At 44.7% G+C, this 25659-nt stretch overlaps 1 protein-coding gene across 1 annotated transcript in view; it reads left to right on the forward strand.

Annotated features, from left to right (window-relative positions):
• babam2 (BRISC and BRCA1 A complex member 2) overlaps positions 1 to 14213 on the forward strand; it is a 78487-nt gene extending 64274 nt beyond the window's left edge. The window contains exons 8-12 of the mRNA XM_084013962.1: positions 2648 to 2747; positions 10547 to 10617; positions 10758 to 10840; positions 10937 to 11090; positions 13282 to 14213. Of these exons, the coding sequence (XP_083870088.1) occupies positions 2648 to 2747; positions 10547 to 10617; positions 10758 to 10840; positions 10937 to 11090; positions 13282 to 13345 (472 nt within the window). The 3' untranslated portion in view covers positions 13346 to 14213. The remainder of the gene's footprint in view (positions 1 to 2647; positions 2748 to 10546; positions 10618 to 10757; positions 10841 to 10936; positions 11091 to 13281) is intronic.
• The last annotated feature ends 11446 nt before the right edge of the window (positions 14214 to 25659 follow it).

Below are 25659 nucleotides of genomic sequence, written 5' to 3' on the forward strand. Positions count from 1 at the left end.
AGTGTTTTATCAATGAGTATATGCAACCCCACTCAGCCAGAGATAATTAGACAGATTATAGTCAAAGTGCTTGAGCCTCAGACTGTTGTCCCATTTCTGTGATTCATTCTGGTGTCCTCATGTCCTCTGGGCCTCGTGTCCTCATGTCCTCGTGTCCTTGTGTCTTCGCAGCCTTGTGTCCTCGTGTCCTGGTGTCTTCGCAGCCTCGTGTCCTCGTGTCCTGGTGTCCTCTGGGCCTCGTGTCCTCATGTCCTTTGGGCCTCGTGTCCTGGTGTCTTTGCAGCCTCGTGTCCTGGTGTCCTCGTGTCCTTGTGTCTTCGCAGCCTTGTGTCCTCTGGGCCTCGTGTCCTCATGTCCTCGTGGCCTCGTGTCCTTGTGTCCTCGCGGCCTCGTGTCCTCATGTCCTCGTGTCCTCATGTCCTCGTGTCCTCGTGTCCTGGTGTCTTCGCAGCCTTGTGTCCAAGGCATATGGAGTGTTAAAGAGGCAGGGCCATTGAAATGTTCCCATGCCTGCCATTGACACGTATGAGTGACAAACACACCACCATGTCTTCTCTGCTTCTGTCTGCATCTCCATCTGAATGATATGGAGCTATACTTAGATCAGTGGGAGGATAGATGGGCATCTTTTAGATTCTCGCGTTCAAAGGCTTCTCTCCTCGTCGCTGCGAGCCATTTTCAATCGACCATTTGTTGGTGCGCGGCAAAATGCACAAGCTAATGCTAATTATGTGCACAAAGCCTCCTGTAAATGGTGGCTTTGGAGTTCTGCAGAAAAGGATTTTGACAATGAGAGTGGATTCATGACGGTTTGTATGGCTTCTCTGTGACAGAGACTTTGTTCATATTCAGTTAGGTATCATTTGGCAAAAAAGACCAGAGATCGGTAATTACTGCTGCTAACATATTTGAACGGTTGTGGATGTGTATGATGCTTATAATTAGCTCATTTTAGTGAATCCAGACTTCTTAGTAAAAAGTGTGACACGTGAGAGCTGATGAGAAACCAGCTGTTTTCAGCAGGAGAACACCTTAGTTACTGTGAATACAGTCCAGTCACCGTTGACCTTTTCCTGAACTCTGTTGGGACATAATTTCCCATAAACATGTGGTTTTTGGTTATGATGACAGGTGGGTGTGTGCATGTGCTCCACCTCCCTCTTCACTACTCCCACAACCTTGGGTTGGGATTTTCAGCATTGTGAAATCCTCTTTGCTTTGGTGTTAGACAATCTGTAATGTGCTGCTGTGCAGCGTGGAAAACACACCCGCCTGCTCTTCTGACTGGACTTGACTTGACTCTACGAGGCAAACTGCAGAGACTTGAAATTAAACGACTTCCACGACCCATAACTATTGAAAACTGCTGCATTTGATGTGTGTCTTTTGGATTTCTGCCAAACCAACATGAATCATTTATAACATAAGCAGGACTCACACAATGTCTCCGTGACCTAATGCACACATTCAGCTGCACCTGCTGGCACCACAATACAACAGATAAAACCATTTTAAATATAGTGTATTATTCTTATACACACAGAAGAGTAGCATCATGGTTTTTGAGCATACCACCTTTTCCCCTCCCTGCAGCTGGGGAAATGATTCTGACCCACACATTATTTAAATATGTGCTTGTTCCTGCTTTTTGATGAATATTCAAGATGATTATTAATATAACAGTAATACTTATTAGAAATAACCAATTTCTTACATGTAATTATGTGTTTGTATAAATGCTCCTGCCGTGTAATGATAAAGGATCTTAACTGCTGCAATGAGCATGTTCATACATAGCACTCACATCTCAAAGACTTGAGGCTTAGCTTGGACCGGGGCTCGGACTCTGGGATGATGTGATGGATGTGTTTGACTGTTGTTTTACCTTTAGATACATTATTACCATGTTAACGTCCTGATCAGCCGGAGAAGAAGCCCCGAGGCTGCTTCTCAACATATGTCATCTTTGACATTTGACAAAACGCTGCCTGATGTATTTTCATGCATCATGCATGCTTAACGTGTTAAACGGCGGTCATCGATGCTTTTAAAATATCATAACAGCATTTCTAAATGCCCTCTGACTGTCCTGCTATAATGAAGCATGAAATATAAATAGAAAACAGCGGAAGAAACCCTTATGTGTCCTTAAATGAGCATTAAAAGCCAATAAGCAGTTCCTTAAGACCTTTAACCTGTCCTCAGGGTATTCCCTCTGTTTTTGCCTCAAATCAGAGGAAAAATGAGGGAGTGACTACCTCGGTCGGTTAGTCACTAGGGAGCTGCAGCAGCAGATTCCCTGATAAAACAAGCATGCACTAATCACTAATGGAGCTGTGCTGCAGGATTGAATCAGGAGGATGTCAAAAGAATAACCGTACGAGTGAAGGAGAATGAGGAGAATGCCACAGGCATGAACCACTCCTTTATTCTTTCATTTCATAACTTCAGCTTATGGCAGCCAAACTAACGTGCTCAGCGTTGGTTGTGTTTGTCGTTTCGGTGTTTGCACGAAGGCAGATGGTCACAGAAAGCTTTGAATGGTCCTAAAATGGTTGTATGGCACAGTGAGCGTGGAAGTCACTGTATGTTCTGTGTACTCTCAATATGTGTATTTACAGGCTGTTTCCTTTTTCTATTCAATCAGTGCTCTGGGAGGCTCCTCAGCACTTCATATCCCAGCATTCCCCAGTGGAGGATGCCTAATTGACTACGTCCCTCAAGTGTGCCAGTTGCTCAACAACAAGGTAACAGTGCGGTATAACTCATCTTTCCTTTACATGGCATGGTTAGATGTGCTTTGTGTGTATGTCCATGTCTTCTTCTTCCTTTATTGTTGTGTTTTTAGTAAATATCAAGATTCCTTACTCATAAAGGACCATACCGGTGTTACGGCATGTGTTGTCCATCGTCAACATCATGGTCTCGTTTACTTATGTAGGTCAGATCGAGGCATCAATATTACATTTAAAATATTTCAGTATCAGTTAAAGTTCCTCATCGTACCTTTTAATGTGTGAAAGTGTGTGATTTATTCATTGCTTATCTGTAAGCAAGTAAAATATGCGTCCACTAAGGAGTGGCTGTTGTTGAGCTGTGTGTGTGTGTGTGTGTGTGTGTGTGTGTGTGTGTGTGTGTTAATGTGTGTTTGGGCATTCATGCACGTGTGTCTGGCATCTGCCGACGTGGGCGTACTGGCCAACCTCCACAGGCCGTCTGAGCGCTCCTTGGCCTCCGCGGGCTGACAGGTAGATATGCAGTGTAGACACGATGTAATGCCATTTCCCTCAGGAGAAATGCCCATCCCCCACTGCCCTCTCTCACACACACACACACACACACACACAGATACGCTCTATCTCTGCCTGTTCACCTGGACTCTGACCAGCATGCTCAGGGTGTCTGGAGGACTTGTGTCCCCGGCTGACCTCCTTGTCTCCGGGTGTTTCCGTCCAGCAGTGTCAGACCCGCTCCCTCCTCCTCCCTGAAGGAGTCGCGGAGGCCACAGCCTGCGTTGGGAATGGCATGTTGGAAATCAGTGTCAATGGCAGGCAAAGGCAGTGTGACACAGGGAGGAGAGGTCTTGCTCACAATGTCACCAGAGCATGTTCACATGCTGGCCAGTCGCTGTTGCTCAGATATATAAATCAACTAAACAGCATTGTTGCAAAATATAATGGATGTTCCCTGAAATGCAACCATAACAGTCTGTATTGATCTGTCCAAAGTCCAGATATTTGGTGGATACTCCCAGCAGGCTTAGACGTTGGTCACACAGCATCCCTCTGATCGTCTCCGTGGCCGTTCACATGCAAGCTGTGAACGGAGTATCGTGACGCAAAACCATGTGAAAGTGAGAAGTAACGTGTGGAAACATTTTGTATCCGACAGTGTAGGTGGAGATACTGTGAGGGAAGACGAGGCTGCATTTCAAATGTAACTTTTCTTACAGTAACACCTGTTACATCATCACATCCACCTCATCCATCCACTTTATGTAGAATAGATCGTTATTAAAACCTGACGTTACCTTGAGATTACTGTTCATACTTTAAAGAGTCTGTCGTTGTGAATGACCAGAGGTATTAGTACACTGCAACGTCAGGAGATATAAAAACACTTATTCTAGCACCCGCCAAATCCTGTTCTCAAATTTAAATAATTATCAGCTGATTTTTCCATATATTAATTATCAGTCCCTTTTCTAAATCCACATGAACGACTCTTCACATCGGCATGAATTAGATCACCACAAAGCATTTATTTAAAAAGACAATATGTCACATTTAAAGCTGGTTGCTGATAAACCATCTAGCATATAAAAGGTTTTTATTTATTTATTTTTAACAATGGGTAGGACCAACATAATTCAACCCTAGTTTTGATTGGACTCCAGCAGTATCTCCATCTTCTAGACAGGACATTGGAAGACCTTTGCAGCGCTGCTGTTCCACGTGGTTCAGGCTGTCTGAGAACTCAATGGTCATCTTGAAACAGACATTTTTGCAGCTTGTTCTCAGATCTCAGAATGTTGCTGTGTAGCATACAGAGGCTGAAAGAGTGTAAGACTGGCAAGGACAGGCTGTGCAGTCATTTTGTTCCTTTAAAACCATCAATTATTTCCTCCCACGTATTCCAGATGCTGTGATCGTATCGACACAGTGTTACTGCCACACAGCTGGGACCGCGTCTACGGTGCTGGCTGAAGATGGCAGCACCTGGCGTCTCGTTAAAACCTGACTCATGCAAATCAGCTGATAGGTCATGAGGGCTTTTCAGCCTCCGGAATCTACATACAGTAGGGGGTCGACTCACACCAGACAAGTAGCTTCAATCCCATCATCCTTAGTGGTTAGTCTTCTGTGACGTGATAGTCAGGTAGGAGATCTAGAAAGCAGTACGATTAAATGTCTGCTTCGACTGCTGGGATCATCGTTTTTCTTGTAAACGTGTGATTTTTGTGAGTTTCTGAGGGTGTTTTTTCTGCAGGTGAAGAGTTCACATTATAGATATAGATATATATCTCCACTTCCTCTGACGAAACAAACGTGAAGCCAACATATCGTGATCGTTGGCACCACAGAAGCTGTTTGGCTCCAAACACAACAGCCATCTATAATATCTCATAAATGACTCATGTTCTATTACACAGGCCTGTGATTCTATCGCGCCCCTTTTTACAGCGTCATATAACTTATTAAAAGCCAAACCTGGCAGAGATCTGCACTCTGCACTTTCCTCGTTCAATCACCTTGTTCCTGTGGTTACACTGCAAGGAGTCATGTATTGCAAGTGTGTGGATTTCTAATTATAAACTAAGTGATGCTGGTTTATGATTTATGGCCATCCAGGCTGTGGATGTGTGTTGTAACAAAGGATAACTTCCACATTCACATTTCTGATCGCTGTTGAAACCAACATCACTATGAGCGTTGATTTCAGCTCCACAGTGAACAGGAGACTCATGAGCAGATGAATCTACACACTGACTTCTTCACGTTACATTAAGAAAAGAGCAGCGTGACAGATTTCCCAGAAGACTTAACAATGAGTCATGATATTTACCAGCCGCAACACTGGTGTTGCTTTCTATTTCTAAGTGTGATAGAGGTGTGTGGGATAACTTTATTGTCATTGCACAGATTCTGGGTCCTGTGACAATGAAATGTGTTGTAGCATCTAACGAATGTAACGAGTCATAAGTAGAATAAATAAAGGATGTTGAATAAACGGTATGGGGAAGATATGAATACGCTCGATATATACAGTGTGAGTGGTATGAAACGTGCATGAGAATATAGAGTGGATAGTAATATATACAGTGCATGTGTAGTACAGGAAATGCCACTAGTAATCGACGATATGCAAAATAAACAGCTGGACTTCTTTATTAAAAATGTATAAATAATGTCAATTGAGTGTTCCACATTCCCAATTCTTTCAACTGATTTTCTTTAAGTTATTATCTTTTTCCTGATAGCATTTAGATTTTGAAGCCCCTTGTAGATCTTACGAGAAGAATCGATTTTCAAAGTGTATTTGTGTTCAGAGATCAGATCACTGTCTATGAGAGCGAAAGCCGTGGGTGGTGTTTGTGTGTGTGTGTGTGTGTGTGTGTGTGTGTGTGTGTGTGTGTGTGTGTGTGTGTGTGTGTGTGTGTGTGTGTGTGTGTGTGTGTGTGTGTGTGTGTGTGTGTGTGTGTGTGTGTGAGACAGAGAGAGAAGAGATTTCTTAACAGCAGGAAGCACTTCCGGCGTCGTATTGCATCACAACCCCCGCAGGTTCAACGCACACTCAGGCGAAATGGGCGGGCGGGCGGGCGAGTCATGGGTGCAGGCAGGTCTGAATACCTGCAGAGCGAGATCACCTGTCTTGCATCACTCGAAACCTGCAGGCGGCCAATAGAAAGCAGCGGCTCTGAGGCTCAGTGACAGATGGGGCGGGAAATCCGCCCTCGCCACGGGTTTGAAAGTTCAGTGATGTACGGTTGCTTTAGAACACACACTCACTCGCACAACTAGATAAACGGCTTATTTAGGATGTGCACTTGAAGCCTTTGAGAAAGCTGAATTGCCTCCTCTGTCCCATGTAAACATGATTGAACAGGAGTTGAGTCACAACTCTGTTTAAGAGCTCTTACAGATATGAGACACACACACACACACACACACACACAAACAACTGTGTTATCCTCTTTCACAAAATGCCATCATTCATACATAGTTGATGAATAATCACAGCTTTATTCATGTATCCTTTCCTCAAACCAACCTCACAACTTGACTGTGTGTTTATGATGGGCAAATAATCAATAACGGCGATATATTGCAATGCAGACTTTGATTATGCATTATACAGTAGATGCACTGGCACCAATACAGTATCACATTATCCTTGCGTTGCTGGAGCAGCAGTTCATCTCTTCTTACAGAAACACTGTATGAACTCTGGAAAAAATGATCACAGTATTTTGAAATTACTCAGAGAATTGTGACGTTTCCTCGTACTTTTATTGGCTATAGGAGATGGAAAGCACTATAAACCCACCTACCGGACATTAAAGTCAAGTAAAGCTGGTAAATAACCTTAAACCAACCTTTAGCTGATGCTGTGTATATTGGATAAAATCCATCAAACTAACTTACACCAGCTGGTTTAACGGAAGGCAACACCTGAGTTTGGCAGATGAAGCAGTAAGATCTGCTTCTTTTAAAGAAAGTATTTGTTTCCCGGATGTTGCAACTCGCTGCTCTTATCAAATACGCTGACGTGATCGACCACAGTCATCTCGAGTTGCGTCAGACAGATGCTGACGCAGCTTCTCTTTTGATCAGTGATTTAATGGGAAAGCAATCATAATAATTATCTCACTTCTTAAATATCGTTAAAACCCAAGCTCTTGAATGGGAAACGTCATCATAATACCTAATTGTGAGTTCCACCCGTTTCTGATGCAGACCGTCCAGTTTGAAGGCAAATGCAGAGCAAATTTGTATAAAACTGAAGTCGCTGTTTGATGATTACATTGACTCAAAAAACAAGTGCAGAATTGTCCAAAACATTCTCCTGAAATTGATGTTTTTTGAAACAATCCCAAACGTTTCCTATAGCTGTTCCTGAACGTTTACCAGCTCCAGCTGATACAGTATCGGCCTCTGGCGACGACTTAGCCTCTAGGGGGTAATATTTCTGGGGTAGCGACCGGATATCCAGTCCAGGACTTGTTTATAATCAGCACGCCTACGAGCAGATTAATTCACAAGTAGCAAGTTGTTAAGCTAATTTTAAGCGAAAAAGCACAATCATCGTCATATCATCGCCTCCACCAAAGTCTTGTCCTGTTGCCGATTCTGCATTCAGAATCTGTTTTTGTAGAGATTAATATAATCTGTGTGATTTTAACTGGTGAGAATGAAGGTCAGTGCCGACTAGAAATAAGCCTGCCACATGAATGTTATGTACTTTGCTCTTTGCTGCTTAGAGTGTGAAAAGGAAGGAAAAAAAGGTTTGATCAGATTTGTTACCTTCGGAGCTTAGTGAATCCGGATGTTGCGCCAACTGGGAACTGGATCCAAAATACAATCGGTTCTCAGAATATAATGCATAACAATACAATGTATAACTTAACACTATTCCGAGTGGTGTGGTGGTGATTTCACATTGCTGTATTTTCTTCCCTCTGATGAAATAGTGTGCATGCCTGGTTTAAAGAGGGAGTTGTGCGGCGGGTTTCATCTGTGCTGTTCAGTAATCTGATATATAACAGGTGATATATAACCGTCCTGCTCCGGTTTAGTCGTGCCGGTTGAACGAAGCCGGTCACCTTCATGGCTGGCTGGCTGACTGCAGGCTTTCTCACCTGCCCAGGATGCTCAACAGTCAAGCGAGCCCTGAGCTTCTCCTCTTTACACTTAAAGTAAATACTTGATCACACACGCGCTAAACACATGTTGGTCATGTGCTCCCGAGAGCGGAAACCGGTCCTTGTGTTGGGAAGCTCATCTGATTCATTGTTTATAATGTCAAAATCACTCACTTCCTGTGTTTTTTTCCTTTTCTTGTTTATATATGCTCATGCATTTTGAAATCATGTTGCCTCTCAGCAAAGAGGTAGCCGGGTCTGTATGTGCATGATATCATCACTGATAAGTAACAGTTGCTTTGGGGTTTTGCACTCGATCACAAAATGATTGTGCGGCTTTAGCGGCCTCTGAATCAGCAACTGAGACAAAAAGAAGCTGTGTAGCTCTCAGAGCAGCCGGCAAGGCAGCGATGCAGCCCAGACTGCACTGCCGTGGACTTCTAGTTCAATCAGGTGATATGTACACATTTGGCGTAACAATTACACCTTTCTATGCAAATGAACGCCTGGTGAGCACCAGGGTGGAATTATTAGCATCTTCAGAGAGTTGGTTATCACTAAATCACATTTACTCTGAATTCTCACCGCCACGTTTAACTTACCTGCCTGATGTTTAGAGGAATCCTCCAACCTGTAGCTCCGTTTCTCTCTGCCAACTTGTGATCCTAGGCCCAGTCATTCCTCACAGTAAGGAATTAATAATTTATTAAAAATGTAAAATGAAAGTAGAGGCTCCGTGTCAAAATGCTGAGTGAAATGAAGAAATTGTACCTTGAGCAGACTCTATGGTAGACCTTTTACCACCGGCTTATTCCGCTGTCATGTGTTGAGCTGAAGTCTTTGTATTGTGACATTTGAATTCGCCCGTACAAAGATTGCAATGCCACTTTTGTGCTCGGAGCCATCTGGTGTCAAAGCGAAGGCGACCATTAAAAAGTTCACCTCTGTTAATCTCTCTGCCGGCCGAGGCTTTGTTTACATTCTGGGCCGGTTCGCCCAGGAAGCCTCTCTGCTCGTCGGTTTGCTCTCAGGCTGCTCACACACTGGCAGCTCGGCCTAGAAAGGCTCAAAGGGGAAGTCAGACCCAGAAGCTGTGTGGACATGTGCTGAGGGACTTTCGTGGTTATAACTGTCCCTGTTGGAATTGTTAGCGATTGTGCATCAGGGGTATTTTAATATCCTTCCAGCTATTATATTTGTTATATTGTCATTAATGGGCTGCATGATTCCCGGGTCGGGTTCCTTCTGTGTGGAGCATGTTCTCCCCGTGTTAGCGTGGGTTCTCTCCGGGTTCTCCAGCTTCCTCCCACAGTCCAAAGACCTGTCTGTCTCTACAAGTCAGCCTAAAATCTACTTACACTCTGTGTTATTATAAAAGACAATACAAGCAAAATAAACAAGGCTGAATTCTGATGCCACTGCAGACAACTGAACAGACCTTTGACACATATTGACATAAGTTGTAATCTCAGTTGTGGGTGTGCCGCGGTCTGACTCTGTCACGACCTTCAACGTCGCTTTGCGATCATTTACAAACTTGTTCCCCAGCGATATTCCTCTGTTGATTTTGGTCTTTACATTTATCTGAAATATCCTTTGAGTAAATACGTTGTTTAATAATAATATTAGTTTCAGTTCAGACATCTCAGAGTGAAAACATTGGTATGACCCACTTTATGATAATCCCATGCAGTTTGAGGCACCAAAAAAATGTTCGATCCAGGCAGGGTACACCCTGGACAGGACGCCAGTCCATCACAGGGTCGACATGTAGAGACAAACAACCATTCACGCTCACATTCACACCTACGGGACATTTATCATCATCCATGAACCTATCCCCATCCTGCATGACTTTGGACTGTGGGAGGAAGCCGGAGAACCCGGAGAGAACCCACGATCACACGGAAGGAACCCGAGCCGGGACCCTCTGTGAGGCGACCGTGCTACCCACTACACCACCGTGCAGGTCTTGCTACCATAAAGTGGTATTTGGAAGAGATTTTTGATCGTGTTTTAATCTCTCAAGTTGTAAAAACTGGTTAGATTTTGCATCAAATCTGTGTAACAAATAGTTTTAATTTATGAGAGATATTTGAGGCTGGGAATGGCCATGCGTATAATCTCTTGGTCTCGGTCCATTGATTGATGTGAATGAAGTTAACCTTTGGCTTTGTCCTCTAGGTGCAGTATGTCATCCAAGGCTATCACAAGAGGAGAGAGTACATCGCTGCCTTCCTCAGCCACTTTGGAATGTGAGTCGAATAGTGAGGAGCGCATTCTGCACCGAGCACGTGTTCACCACTTATTTGTTTTGTCACGGTCCCGGTCCTTTTACAAGAAAGTACTGTTGGTGTTAGATAAGACCCAGAGACACTGTGTGTGTGTGTTGCAGGGGTGTGGTGGAGTACGATGCCGAGGGATTCACAAAACTCACTCTTCTACTAATGTGGAAGGACTTTTGCTTCCTAGTTCACGGTAGGAGACAACAAACACTTCCATGCTGGGCTCTGTTTCTGATCCCTCTGGATCACGTTGCCTTATGATCTCCTTTTACTCCTTCACTCCTTGTAGTGGATCTCCCGCTGTACTTCCCTAGAGACCAGCCCACCCTCACCTTCCAGTCTGTGTACCACTTCACCAGCAGCGGGCAGCTCTACTCTCAGGTGCAGAAGACGTATCCCTACAGCCCTCGCTGGGACGGCAATGAGATGGCAAAGAGGGCCAAGTGAGTAGATCCCTCCTCGTTAGAGACAATGCATTTTGGAAGCTACTCCATTTTTTGTATCGGATTTCAAACGAGTTCAAGAGATACAGTGGACACGAAGAGCAACAGAATGCTGTGCAGGTCTTGATATCCTCCGTTCCCCACAAAGGGCATTGAAGGACTGTCCTCCCAAGCCGAGGACATTAATCATGATGAATATCATACATGAGCTGCATCAGACATATGATACAGGAGAACCATATCATCTGGGCGGCACTACACACAGGCCATTTGTAGATATTCATAGATTAGATTCCACCTTCAATACACAGAAACTGCCATGACCCTATGGAAGTACATCTATAGGCGTCGGCTGCAGCCAGAGAAGTGTTTGCTTTATGCATGGCGAAGGTTAATGACTGCTATAAATCTCTGAAAGGTGTGAGAGACTAGGAAAAGCAGTTCATAATTAGTTTTGCTCAAAGGTTATCTGTGTAATGCTTTTTGTACTCATTTGTTTATCTTATACATGTCAATGCTCCCATTATCATCTATTATCACCAAATCTTTAAGCTCTTGGACTATCATCTGGTAGCTTCTGGATTTGACTACAGCAGTTTTTGCTCAGCAAATTTAAGGGAAATTGCAGTATTTTTCCTCCTGGGTCTAATTCTCATAATTCAAATTGGCATTCTGTCTATGGGTCGTGCTCACTTTAAGATCACCAACATTGTTGGAGAGATTCAGAAACAATATATATCGGGGCAACAAGCAGAACCTCCTCAAGCTTTCTACATAAACTAAAGTAAACCACTTGTGTCACATGGCTCAGAAGGACCGGTACATGACGATCCTCTACATCTATGGCTGGACAGAGTAGCTGCAGTTGGGCAGCAAGGTTGACACGATGCGTTGGTGCCAGGTGACAAGCTCTGGTTGTGAGGAGTGAAGCCAATGTGGAAGTGCCTGAAGCCTAAACTCCTCTGGTTGTAAAAATAAGTCTGGTTGTATAGAAGTCTATGAGAAAATGGTCCTACTTCTCTCTTGATGTATTATCTCAGTAAACATTGTAAACATGAGTTTATGGTCTCAATCTCTAGTTTCAAGTCTTCTTCAATCCAGCATGATGTTCATTTAGTACATTATGGTCCATTTAGAGTCCACCAGACCAGAAAGCAGGGGATGCTTTAGGGGGCGGGGCTTACCTGCTGATTGACAGGTCCATTTAGAGTCCACCAGACCAGAAAGCAGGGGATGCTTTAGGGGGCGGGGCTTACCTGCTGATTGACAGGTCCATTTAGAGTCCAACAGACCAGAAGCCAGGGGAGGCTTTAGGGGGCGGGGCTTACCTGCTGATTGACAGGTCGCGACCAATGCAGTTAGCTACTAAGATGACTTTAACACACCAGGATCCAGATGGATCCAGATCCACCAAGAACGCTGCTCAGGGTACTGTACTGTACTGTTACTGTTCTTGAGATCCACCTGTCGCTCCTCCGCAGTCCAAATATGGTCACTTCCTTCACTGGTTATAAAAATACAAGATGTCTATGACCAAAATGCCAAACACCAAAGCTTCAAAACTGTAGTCCACAAACCGGGAGGTGATGTCACCATGACTACGTCCACTTAAATACGGTCTATGATTGGTGGTCATGGAAACGCTACCACTTTTCTCCACAGGGGCTTTCAAAAACAGAAACTGTTGGAAAATGATCCATACATTTCGTACCCAAGCCAACCAACATATTGAACCAACAGATATGTGAGTGATTAAACTCTGCAACGAAGGGCCTGAACATATTTCAGTAACCTGACAAGAACACACAAACCTGAAGGCACCACCTGTGGATAAATACCTTGCAGACTGCTGCAGGGTTGTTTTTAAACACACTTTGATTATTTCTGTTTCCTTGCAGATGAATTATGTCTCCTGTGTTTGGCTCCACACACAGAGCAGATATTTCATGCACAGTTGTAATTGTAACGCGTAAACACATTCTGCCTTTCATCTGCACTTTGATACGTGCTGGTTCTGGGACTGACCCAGTGAGTCAGACGCTTTGAAGCAGTTGAAACACAATTATTGTCACATTTTGATGTTTTATTTGCTCTGCTCTCTCTCTCCCCCTCCTCCCTCCCTCTCTCTGTCTCTCTCTCTCTCTCTCTCTCTCTCTCTCTCTCTCTCTCTCTCTCTCTGTCTCTCACCCAGGGCGTACTTCAAGAGCTTCATCCCTCAGTTCCAAGAGGGAGCCTTTGCCAACGGGAAACTCTAGTACTCTCTAGCTTAATGACATGCCTCGAGGGTTGCCTGTGGGAGTGTTTATGTGAGTGTGAGTGTGTGTGTGAGTGTGTGTGTGTGTGTGTGTGTGAGTGTGTGTTGTTGTGTACTTGTATACAAGTATGCACAGACTTGCATTTGTGAAATGTGCTGCACTGTAAGGACACAGTGGGCATATCTCAAACAGGCTCTGTGAATTCCTCGTTGTTTCACCTTGAAATGGTTGCCTCTCAGTACATTCACTTTTCATTTTCATTTTAGCAAGAAGACACGTTGGTGTCTATGAGATGTCCAGACACTGTAACACGCTACAACAAGACAACGTCTCTAAAATTAGCACAAATAATTTTTTAAGAATTCACATATGAGTGATGCGAAGATGAAGTCCAGACAGGATTCTGTGAAAATAGCAGAACGTGAACATTGTGTCACACAGGCTGAAACGATGCAGCAGGCTTTTATTTTGAAGAGAAACTCCAAGCCAGGAACATGATGTGACAACCTATGGGATCCGTCTGTCCGACCTAACAATACGAAGCATTGTCTTATTGTATTGTTCCAGCGACGGCTGAGGGTTGGGCTCCAAGCACTCCTTCCAGTGATGCATGCTGGGAAAGATATTTGATGATATGTACACCGCTGTCTACATGTAAATCCCAAAGAGCTGCAGGGAGGACGCGAAGACCTTTGTTTACTGTTCGTCTTTGTCGCTCACGATTGTTATTAGTTTTGCCTTCTAATTGTTGTTTAATTTGGTGTTTAAAGTCCTGTGAAGTCTTTGACTGACAGGTTGAGAGACAGTCTGTAAATCACCCAATGTTTTGTCAAAGTTTCTATCCAGTAAAGAAGTCTGTTTCCCCTGACAGCGTCTCGTTGTTTTCTACTTGGTCTGAACTGTTTGTTTTATTGGAAACTTAACTTTGAGAAAATCTGAATGCTTTCACGGTTCTAATGCAAACAAAACTCAAGTTCACGTCATGTGAGACGGCTTGTAGATGGGAAGGAGCCCTATTAAAGCTAGGGGAGGCGATGTATGTTAGAAAACTGTTTTGTTATAAAGGGGGCGACCACTGGTTGTAAAAATAAGTTGTAAAATTAAGTCAGAATACATAGAAGTCTATGAGAAAATGGTCCTACTTCTCTCTTGATGTTTTATCTCAGTAAACATTGTAAACATGAGTTTATGGTCTCAATCTCTAGTTTCAAGTCTTCTTCAATCCAGCATGATGTTCATTTAGTACATTATGGTCCATTTAGAGTCCAACAGACCAGAAAGCAGGGGATGCTTTAGGGGGCGGGGCTTACCTGCTGATTGACAGGCTGATTGACCCAATGCTAGTTATCTACTAAGATGACTTTAACACTTTGCTGTAAAGTTGACCTTGAATTATGAAGCTAATTTTGTTAGCAGCTTCACACCAGAATCCACATGGATCCAGATCCAGTAAGGTTGCTGCTCGTGTTCTTCAGATCCACCCGTCGCTCCTCCACAGTCCAAATATGGTCACTTCCTTCACCGGTTGCAAAAAACAATCCAAGATGGCGACGGTCAAAATGCCGAGCTCGAGGCTTCAAAATCCAAATCATAGTCCACAAACAAATGGGTGACGTCACCATGACGACGTCCACTTCTTATAAGCGGTCTTTGTTTGGTCTGCGGCTGGTGCTTTAAACGTGTTAGGCTTCATCCTGTAGGGACGTCCCAAAACCTATTTTGAATTTAAGACAATGCTGTGTGAACTAAATTTCTCATATTTCTGTGCTGCCTTCCTGGTGAATTTAAAACGACTCTCCGCCCTCCAACTGTGTGAAGGTATACTTTTATGTGTTGCATCGGCAACGCGTTGATAAATAAACCCCGGAGATGCTCTTTGCTTGTGCAATAAGGAGCCACAGCAGAGAGGATGTTTGTGTGTGCACATGCTGGGATGTGTGCTCGGATGTGCACATGCATGTGCTCGAGCGCGTGTGCGCCTGCTTGTTTTCGTCATTAAATATGAGGGTCATAGTAAGGGGTCCTTGCTGGCCTCGGGCGCAGCCCTTTGCTATATTTATTGTTGGTAATGCAGCAACTGTCAAGTCTAATTGAGAGCTATACGGTGAATGTATCTGGGGCATTTAATAGCATCAAGGCTCCTAATAAAATAATTAAAAAGCAAGATTCTTTTTGTCTTTTTCACTGCCCCGCTCCATGTTTCTTGCTCTAACCTTTCCCGACCTGCTTTCAAAACATGGCGGTTGTCAGCCGCGGGACGGGCTGCTCTCATTTTGGAGTTCTGGGGGGGGGGGTTCAAAGGAGGGGTAGCAGGCTGATGGGTAGCATCTTTAACAAGCACGAGCAAAGAATACTTTAACTGGATAGTCTGACGGGAGACATCATGACTTTGCACTCGTAGCCATTGATTTTTGCGTTGGTGAACTTGAGTGGCGGTTTAGCCGTGTGTTTGCCAGATCAGAACCGAGGGTTTACGTCTATAAATCCAAAAAGATTGAATGATTAGATTTAAAACGTATGGTTGAAATAATTCCCTAGAATACAGACCATGGCATCGCAGTGTGTAAAGTGGGCCGACTGTGGAAAATAAATAAATAAAGGGATTGGCGGTTGAAGTTGACCCGAGTTGACATGAGCCCTTTAAGTAACTTGTACACAATTCCCTCTAAAGTGGCTTAAACGGTGTCACCGGAGTCACGTTGAGTTAGCCTCCTCCCTCCGAGTGTCTGGCTCCTGAACATGGCTCACCTTTACACACTTTTAAGCAACTTAGCGTGGATTTATCCAGTGTAATGATCCTGTGAAGGTGCTGCTAAGGTACCTTTTGAAGATGTGTTTTTCTCAGCCCCCTGAATCACAGTGCAGAGGTCTGCCAGCCCTCCGAGCTAATACTCTAAACCCACTAATCCGGCCGTCTTTAAGAGATCTCAACAGCAGTCGGATGGAATAATTAAAGGCTGGAATAATTAGCTCGGAATCTGTGGACGGGTGATTAAATTGATGTGAGGGTTTTTTTCTTTTTTAAATATCTTTTTGTGGTCCGGCAGAGTTCACGCGTCGCTGGACGGGGGATTCGATTTCAGGAATGATTGAAGACTCAATGGTCATTTTCCCCTCGCGGGATGAACGGGCGATTGGGTGGCGTATCGGCCTTGTTTTCACTCCACTGTGTAGCCGGAGGTGAGAAGGATTTCATCTCTCGCTCGCCTCGCTGGTGGCAGCAGGAGAGCTCGCCGAGCGGAGGGCGTGCAGGATGCTAGCGGAGGCCGTCTGCTGCAGAGGCAGGTGTCCTTCGCTTCAAGGGAGCTGGAAAACATGAATATTAGCGTTAGATTAACGTTGCTCGGGTGACAACCCTGTAAGCGGCGAGCCGCGAGGCAGCGGGGACCTGACAAGTGTGTGAAACAGGATCACTTAAAGCTGAGCAACGAGCACCTTCCTGGGCAATAACCCCGAGTTAGCGCTTGGCATCAGTCACCCCACTTCCAGTCACTTTCACCGGCGGAAACTTTTCTTTTTTTTTTTTTGAATGTGGAAAGACAGAGAAAAAGTTGCGGGCGTGTTTCTGGAAAGGAGATAACGTCAAAAGGGAGGGAAAGTGATTGAAAACCCTGAATCATCGGCGTGTGAACGGAGACGGTAAACAGCAGCGATGAGGTCATCAGAAGGCCTGAATGTGTCAGACGGCAGCCTCGTTCTGTTTACTTTCCTCTCCTGTCGCCGTGTCCGCATCGCTCACTCCTTTCCCTTTCTTTTTTTATTTGTCCCATCTTTTCTGGTGCAGCAGCCGTCAGAGGAACGTATTCCCGCTGGAAGAGACAAAAGACAAAACAGTTAGCCGAGTGGAAACGGGAGGAGGGGGAAATCACAAACTCTCGTGACTGTGGGGTACTTTGTGTTTTGTCTGTAAGTACAAATTCAGAGTGACATCTGAAGAAGAGGAGGGGGGATGAAGAGGAGTGTGTGTGAGGGGTGGATTTCAGAGGCTATGCAGCACTTGTGATGCAGCGTAGGGTTGTTGACGCGAGCCATGTTGAGGATGATGGAGCTGAGAGGCTTAACTAATTTTGGAAAGAGGAGCAGGAGGAGGAGAGCGAGGGGGGATTTGGGGCCTTTTGTTGCCGCCCGTTTGATCTGGGAATTTAAAAAAATGGCCCAGAGATGTCGTGAAAATGAGAGAATTACTGCTTGGGTCCCTCACTCTTCTTCGTTTTTTTTTTTTTGTATATCAAACTCGAGTTGCACGGGAATTCTCCCAAGTCAAAGTGGCAGATCCCCCCCCCTCGCTTGCTTACAGATAATAACTGGATCTCGTTAAATCCCGATTGTTAATTGCTAATTACTCCTCATACACGAGAAGCCAGGAGAGCGTAGCTAAGCTCATCAAATGAGCCTTCGTTCTGGAGCTCGTAGGTCTTCTTCGTGTTGTGGATCGGCTTGTTTCTCGATGGCTTTTGACAAGAAAAAGACCGATTTCAGTCGAAGGGGGGGCTCCCCCTCCTCATTTTCCCCTAGGTGTGATCATAGACACTCAATTTAAACCTTTCATGGGTTCACCAAAGCACATCCCGCAGGTGTTTTCTTTTCTGGAATACGTACAGCTGCGTTAAGCACACACTTTGGCCTCGGTTTAATGAACGTCGTTAAAGATGAGACTCAATTTCCTTAAAAATACTCAAATTGGCACCCCGTGTTTCTCCACGACAAAGAGGATTCTGAGCTTTAATGGAGGTTTTAAAAAGTCACGTTTGGCAACAATCGCCAAGTTACAAAGCGTTCCGTCTGAATCTCTATTATCACGCGCTCCGATGGAATCCAGCACGTAGATCAGTCACGGCGGGGGGATTACTCCGGGGTGTTTAATGACTTTAATTTACTCCTCTTGTTGTGTACGTGTTGTGTTGCTCCTCGCCGGCCTTTGTCCCCCCCCCCCCCCACCTGAGGAGCTGTCAGTCTGGATTGCCGTGCTGTCGCTTCACCTGTCAGGCTGAGGGACGCGTCCCGATCAGCCGTGGACACTGATAGACCTGTCAGGTGAGATGACAGCTGCAAGTGAAGACGCGCACAGACAGGTACATGTAATGTGACGAGACTTCCCCCCCACCCTCCAAAAACAAATATCCATGCATCGGAGAGTTGGGCGAGTTGAGGGAAACTTTCCTTTGAGCCTGAGCAGACGTGACGCAGCGCCGGTTTACCGTGGGATCGTGGTAACGTGCGGTTTGAATGTTATTTCTGGATAATTGTCTGCATGAAATGTGGAAATGAGGATTTTTTTCATAGCATTTGAACAAAGACACTCTGATTGTGCTGCTGAAAATAATCTGCTCCCACATTTCTGAGTCTTCTTCACACTGCAGCTGATAAGCATCAGTCCAATGTAACGGCCAGATCTCGTGTTTTTGAATTTGCGTGCATGGCAAAAAGCAGCAGAATGCGATTAAATTAATGTTCCCTTCAGATCATTATCTCGCTTACACGAACCACAATATGGAGCTACATTTAACTTGTCCTTGATTACTTTTATTTTGGAAGTTGGACTTGTGTTTTGCTCGACTTCCTGTCTTTGAAGTTTTTCCCTCCTTGTTTGTGGAGAACAGCTCGTTTGGTGCAGCGGTATTCGTGTTGAAACATGGAACTTCAAAAATCCCAAAAAAGACCTAAAAACCTCCACGATCGTGACTTCTATGCATCGGCTTGTCGGGACCCACAGAATCCAGAATAATCCGGTTTCCTTCCTGGAGATGACTTGTTTTGGTTCAGCCTGATCCTGCATTAAAGCTTTATTTTTGTATAAGACAGTTTATTTACATGCTGCCAAATAAAGTTGCGTCAACTCAAATTGCTGAAAACATTCTGTGCAATGTTCGAGTGCCGCTGAGAGCGTTCACGTGAATGTGGACGAGAGTGGAGGAGAGCTGGAAGCTGCTCTGCTCGGTATCGATCCGCGTTCCACTCCATTCCTGCCGCTCCGCTCAAATCACGTTTTATTATTCAACCCGCTTTCATCAACTTTAGTCACGTGCGTGAGAGCGGGAGAGAAACGATTCCTGACCGCAGTGAAAGTGTCATTTTCAACAAATATGGATTTAAAAAGAACATTTTGTTAATTTAAACTGTGTGAATTTAGGAAGCTATCTTCTTTTTTTCTTTTTTTACATAGATTTTGACTTTTGGACTTTACAACACAAGTGAGAAACAATCCTACGCAGCCGCCACCAGAATCTTAGTTTCATACTAATTATAATGTAGCCTGATCTTCATCTGCAGCTCGGCATAAATACCGAAACTGAAAAAAAAATGAAATATTGATTTAAAATTTAAATTTAAAACGCTGTGAGTGAGGCTTCAAACTGTTTGCCGTGAGGGGGGGGGGGGGGGGTGAAGCGAGGGATTAAAAGGTGCTTAAACATTGTTATAACTTTGGTTTTCAGCATCTTGACTGAGCTGAAACACCAAAAAGTGAAAAAGACAAATGTCCAACTTTCATATTGGCCTTATTTAGAAAAAAAAAATACTTATAACTGGCGCATGCAAAAAAAAACGATATGGTGCTCCGGTTGTTTTCGGCATGTGACTCCATCTTTTCCACGTAGATGTCATGTGGGTTTACCATGTGACCATATCCACAAACCTGCATATGAATCTGGTATTTCAAGGTTACACAAGCCGGCGGATGAAGATGACAGTCAGAATGTCGGCCCCTCTCGCTGCTTCAGCGCGTCCACACATCAGCGTCGGTGGCAGCGCCGCCACATCACAACCTCCGCAGCTGTAAACTGTTGACCTCTATCTGCTCCTTTGGACCAGTGGGTCATGCCCCGCAGGACTCTGGGTAAAAATACAAAACAGAGGCGCAAACGTTGGGGTTGTTGCAGCAAATGAGGTAAGAGCAAAGGGTGAGGGTGAGGGGGAGGGGGGTGGTGGTAGTGGGTGGGGGTGGGGCGGTGGGGGATGGCTCATGCCAAGTGACACAAACCCCCCTTGGCAGCCTAATTAAATTTTCCACTTTTCCACACTCACATTAAGCCTCCATCGAGCCGTGAGGAATGGACGCACCAGAGGAGTCGACCCCAGGAAGGAGCCCCCCCCCCTCCGATAAATCCCCACAATTCCACATTTCTGTTTCATCAATGACTGTTCAACCACAAGACGTCCTGGTCTGATCCCGTATTTGTTGTTTCATGCAGGAGATTAAAGAGAGGTGTGTCGTTCTTGATTGACAGGTGTCTCCACGTATCAGTCAGCTGTGATCGCCGCTTACTCCTCGGCTCCATCCTGCCACCCAAATTTGTGTTTTTTTCCGCTCCAATCGACCGACAACATGGCAGCGAGCTTCAAAACATCCATTCAGAACCCCATCGGTGATGTCACAGACACAATTCCACACCGCCGTCCAAAGAAGCTACAATGCTTCAGTCGTGGAAGAGAAACCTGCGATGGAAAAGCAAATTAATGATCCGAGTTAAAAGAAAAATCCACATTTATTTTTGAAAGTGTTTTCCCAATTATAATATATCATAATATTCAAATCGTACTTCCCCACAGAGTCTGGGCTATTTTTGGAAGCTATGAGGACACTTTATCATTTTCTTTTCAGCGTTGTTGAGAACTCAAATCAGCCAAAACACTGATTCTGATTGCGACTGGAAGACGGCTGCACACATGATTTCTTCCTTCTGTGAGAATTCTGTCACATTTGGGGAAAACACTTTATTCTAATAACTTTAAATGTCAGTCTACGTGGGAAGAGTCTCGTTGGTGCATATCTTGAGACGTGAATTTGGGTTTATTGCTTTTCAGCAGTGTGGCTACAGGGAGAGCAATGTCGGCCTGAAATAACTCAACAACTATTGGGGATAACATTCATGGTCCCCAGAGGATGGATTGTAGCTTTGCCGATCCCTTGAAGGGTACATATGCTCTTGTTCAGGTTCAAATACAACTGTGCGATGTAAAGGTGGAGTACGAAGTCACGCTCCCTCTGTGTGTGTTGTAATCTGTCTACGCCCGGCTGCGTGCGCTTCTAATGCATGTTCGTGTTAGCCTCCACGTTAAAGCCCGCCTCCCCATAAAGCCTGGTCTGCTCTGATTGGCTCGCAAGAAAACACATAAGCAGTAAAATCACGACTGCACTTGCCAAACGGCTCATTAGCTGATTCACAATGATAAAACATGACTGATTTATTATAACAGCCTACTTTATGTGTGAGAATTAAACTCTGCAATTATTGAACAGATCTTTAAGAAACGGTTCTTTGTGTCGTATATCAGCCGCCAAAGCTTGAATGGGATGAAAAGGACTTCATCATAGTATGTCCCAGATATTATGGAATGGCCCGTTGTGATGTCAGCGACAGGAAGGTGATGGCGTTCTCTTGACTAGGCCGTGCCTGTATTTCCACCGAGGTTAAAATGCTCATGAGTTAAATGACCTCCTTCCCTGTAATGTTAGTCCCATCCAAACAGGGATTCAGACCTGCTTTGTGTTCCCTACTGTTGTACAGGTGACCTTGTGTATTGTCATTATATACAAAGGTATGTCCATTTAGCCATATATATATATATATATATATATATATATATATATGTGCTGCAAGAGTGTATGTATGTATGTATGCATGTATGTATGTGACGGAGGGGAATGGTCAACAATGTTTGCCATATTTAAATGTGACAGTAGTGAGATATAACAGCATCAGAAAGCTCATCAGTTACAACACTGATATCCTCCCATCTGATTCCACATGGATTTTCCACCGTGGACCCAGATAAACCCAGTGAAAACTGAATTATTCTGCAGTGGAGATAAGCTTCGGAGTGGCATGGGAGGGGACATAAAGCAGAACACAGAGAATAATTCTGTATAACACAGACGAGAGCGGCAGGATTCCATGTAAAGACGAGCCGACGGTGTTAATCTCCCCAACGTGGCGTGAAGTCGTGTTTTCCAATACGCCGCTGCTCCGTTCAGACAAAACTATCATGAAACCACGTCTTTCTTTTCCAGAAAAGGTGACTTTCTTTCTGCCTTTACAGTAACAGACGGCATGATTCAGCCTCCACCGCAGTGAAGCTGCTGGCCTCGTGTTTGAAACACCGTTTGGCATGAAGTGATGTGTGTGTTTCCAGACTTCCAGGTGAAACGGCAATAAAAGCTCTGAAACTCATGAAACCTGCCGCCTACACTTTTGGTTTAACAGGTGATTTATAGGAAGTGTAGTAAAACAACAACCTCACATACAGCATGTTAGACTGACAGGTAGCTTAACTGCAGGTTGTTGGGGTGAAGGAGCTTCAGCTGAGGTCAAACAGCCGGACAATGCAGTTCCTCAACCAAAACCCATTAACATTCCAAGCTCTCAGACCAGCATACTCATACATTACACTGACAAGCTTGTTGACGGAGTGAGATAAACTCGCTCATTGTGTGTGTGTGTGTGTGTGTGTGTGTGTGTGTCAGAAATGCTATTTCATTTGTGTTTTTGCCAGCGACGAGGAAAACAACACGTAGGGCAGCGAGGGACCGACTCTTTCCTGTCCTCGGTTCGTAGCGTTGAGGAGTCGGGGGGGACTTTTGTTTTCTTCCACTAAAAACAAGCCGTCCAGTAAAAGTGGAAGGAACGCCACCGGCGTGCGAAGCTGCAGGTGGCGGCGTCCGCTCAGAAGTCCCCCGACCACTCGCTCGCCTTCCTCCTCGCAGACCCCGTTTGTTCACTTCTTCCACCACATGCTCCAACATTTCCCCTCTCTCTCTCTCACTCTCTCTCTCGCTCGCTCTCTCTCGCCCGAGCAGCGTTCCATTCTTCTTTGTCTCGAGGTCCGTGACGCACTTCCTTCCATTGTATCAGGAACTGATACCTTAGCGCTGGTGAAGTTACTGTCAGGCGTGTGTCGGGCGTGCTGATTGGTCCGTGCAGGTAATGATGATGTGTGTTTGATGAGGTCACTTGGTTAAACGGAGCTGCTCGGTAAATGACAGAATAGAGCACCTTGCTTCCGTGACTGAACCCTGAACAGCGACGTGAAGCTGAGGTGGTGCTGGATGACAAACAGGCATGAAAACATTCGGTTGCTACGGTATTTAATAAGATGTTCCCCTTAATTCCCACCTCATGGCCGTTCCAGAGCTCCGTTTAGTTTGAGAAGATTCTGCTGAAGGATTTGTTGTTTTAATGTGTTTACTGTAAGAGGAGATGGAGCTCCACACCCTGATGTGGAGGTGTGTGGGTTTCCGTCTGCTACACCTAAACCACATCTCTGCCCTGCGGGAGAGTAAGCCGCTCTCCCCACATCCACCTTTTCTTTCAACCATACCGACTGATGGTATTATTTAAGTGTATTTACTTCATTTGAACCTTTACCAGGATATAACCATGGGTGGGGTCAAACGCATAAAAGAACAAACAGACGTAAAACAAAACAGCAAATGACATCAAACAGTGAATTAGCAGCGTTCTGTAGCAGGACGTTTATAGAAGGGGAAGGTTTTAACGTAATTAATAGTCAGCCGATGACATATTTAGAATCAAGTATAATAATTACAGCAAGAAAACCAAGAACTTCCCTTAGATTTACATCTGGAACATCAATTAGTCTCCTGTCCGTATAAATATGCTGATGTTTACTTTTTTGTTAGGAAGATTAATAACTCTGCTAGTAAATATAAGGCAACAGCCTGCAGCTGCTTAGCTTAGCTTAGCTTAGCTTAGCTTAGCACAAAGACTGGAAGCAGTGAGAGGTTCATTGATTTCGGTCCAAACACCACACACACAGCGGGATGCCACCAAATCCTGCACACCGTCCCTTTAAGAGGCATGGCATTATACATACATATCCTTATTGTATGGGTTAAAACACTGGATCCTACAGTTCCCATGATGCAGCTTGTTGATTTGATTCCAAGCCCTTGCTGAGATAAGCCTGATGACATCATCTAGGTTATTTTCCAAGACTTGAGAAACCCCCTCCTGAGCCACGGAAGACACTTGTTTTCACACTTACTGAGAAATGCCAACAATGTGCAGACTTTTGTTTTCTGTGAGTTTCATTAATGCAGGAACATTCACTGAAATCCTCACTGAACGCTTGCATGTGTTTTTGCATATGGGATGGCATTCGAGCTGAAACCACAGCAAAGGAAGTGGACGAGTGTCAGACTGCATGCGAAGGAGCTTCCTGCGTACCTGAACGTGGCCTTATCGGAGAACATGCAGCCAATGAATTCATATCTCTCTCTCTCTCTCTGCAATCCCACACTGCCGAGGTCAAGAGCGATCAAATTATCCCTCTGTGCTGTTGTGTTTAGCTACTTCACATGAGTCACCAAGGCAACGGGTAAATGAAAACACTGAAGGAGGATGAAGCCATGTTCCTGCACAGTGGGCACCCAGATGAACTCGCTGATTAGATTTCTATTTCAAAAGTCCAACGTGAGCAAGACGCCGCGACGGGGAGCTCAAGTCTGCAGAACCAAGTCACATGGGATGATTGGTTTCACCGCCAACGCCGTGGCGAGAGGAGAAGTCTGACGTGTAGCGTGTAGCATGCATCGCTGCATTAGGTGTGTTAGCAGACCAGCAGCGCCCCGATGCATCCCACTGTCAGTCACGCTGCGTCTTCATTAACCCGCTCGCCGGGCTCCTCCAGTCAGCACTTCGGTGCCGGCGTGCGTCCTGCAGCAGCACCTGAGCTGTGAGATTAGCCTCGCTCATCATTATCCAGGTTTAGGCTTTCCAACATGACAGGTGAGTGACGCTGGAGGGAAGACGCACAGGAAGGCGAGAGGCCAAAGAGAAAGGCCCGTAATAACGTTCCAGCGAACACATTGATTATTGCAGATTGGGAACTTGCTGACTCAGCGGTTCCTCTCTGTTCCGCTGAGCTGTTTTCCTGCTAATTATTTAGCAATAAAGTAACTCACTACGGTGGATTTATATATAAACACCCCTTAGTGAGTTACACCTTATTTTAATTATAGATCATTAATCATGATATACATGTATTAATTATCTTTCTAATAATGATATGAATGTTTAAATTAAATTCCCCGCTGACCCCTCGGGTTCTTCAGTATCTGTTCCTGGGTCTGCACTCACCTCTCTCTGCTGTGTGTTGGTTCCTACACGTAGACCTGCAGCTATACTTTTGGACTTCATATATATAGAACAATAGATAAAAACGCGGGCACCCTGCCAGACTAACATTAATGACTAAAACAGAGGTAGAACGTTGTTTATGTTCACCTTTCGGCTTCTTTCTACTTCATATGCATCATATTATGTTTCATGTGTTTGCAAATACATCGTCTGCAA

Source organism: Eutrigla gurnardus (assembly GCF_963514095.1).
Source record: "Eutrigla gurnardus genome assembly, chromosome: 7".
In the NCBI taxonomy this organism is placed as follows: Eukaryota; Metazoa; Chordata; class Actinopteri; order Perciformes; family Triglidae; genus Eutrigla; species Eutrigla gurnardus.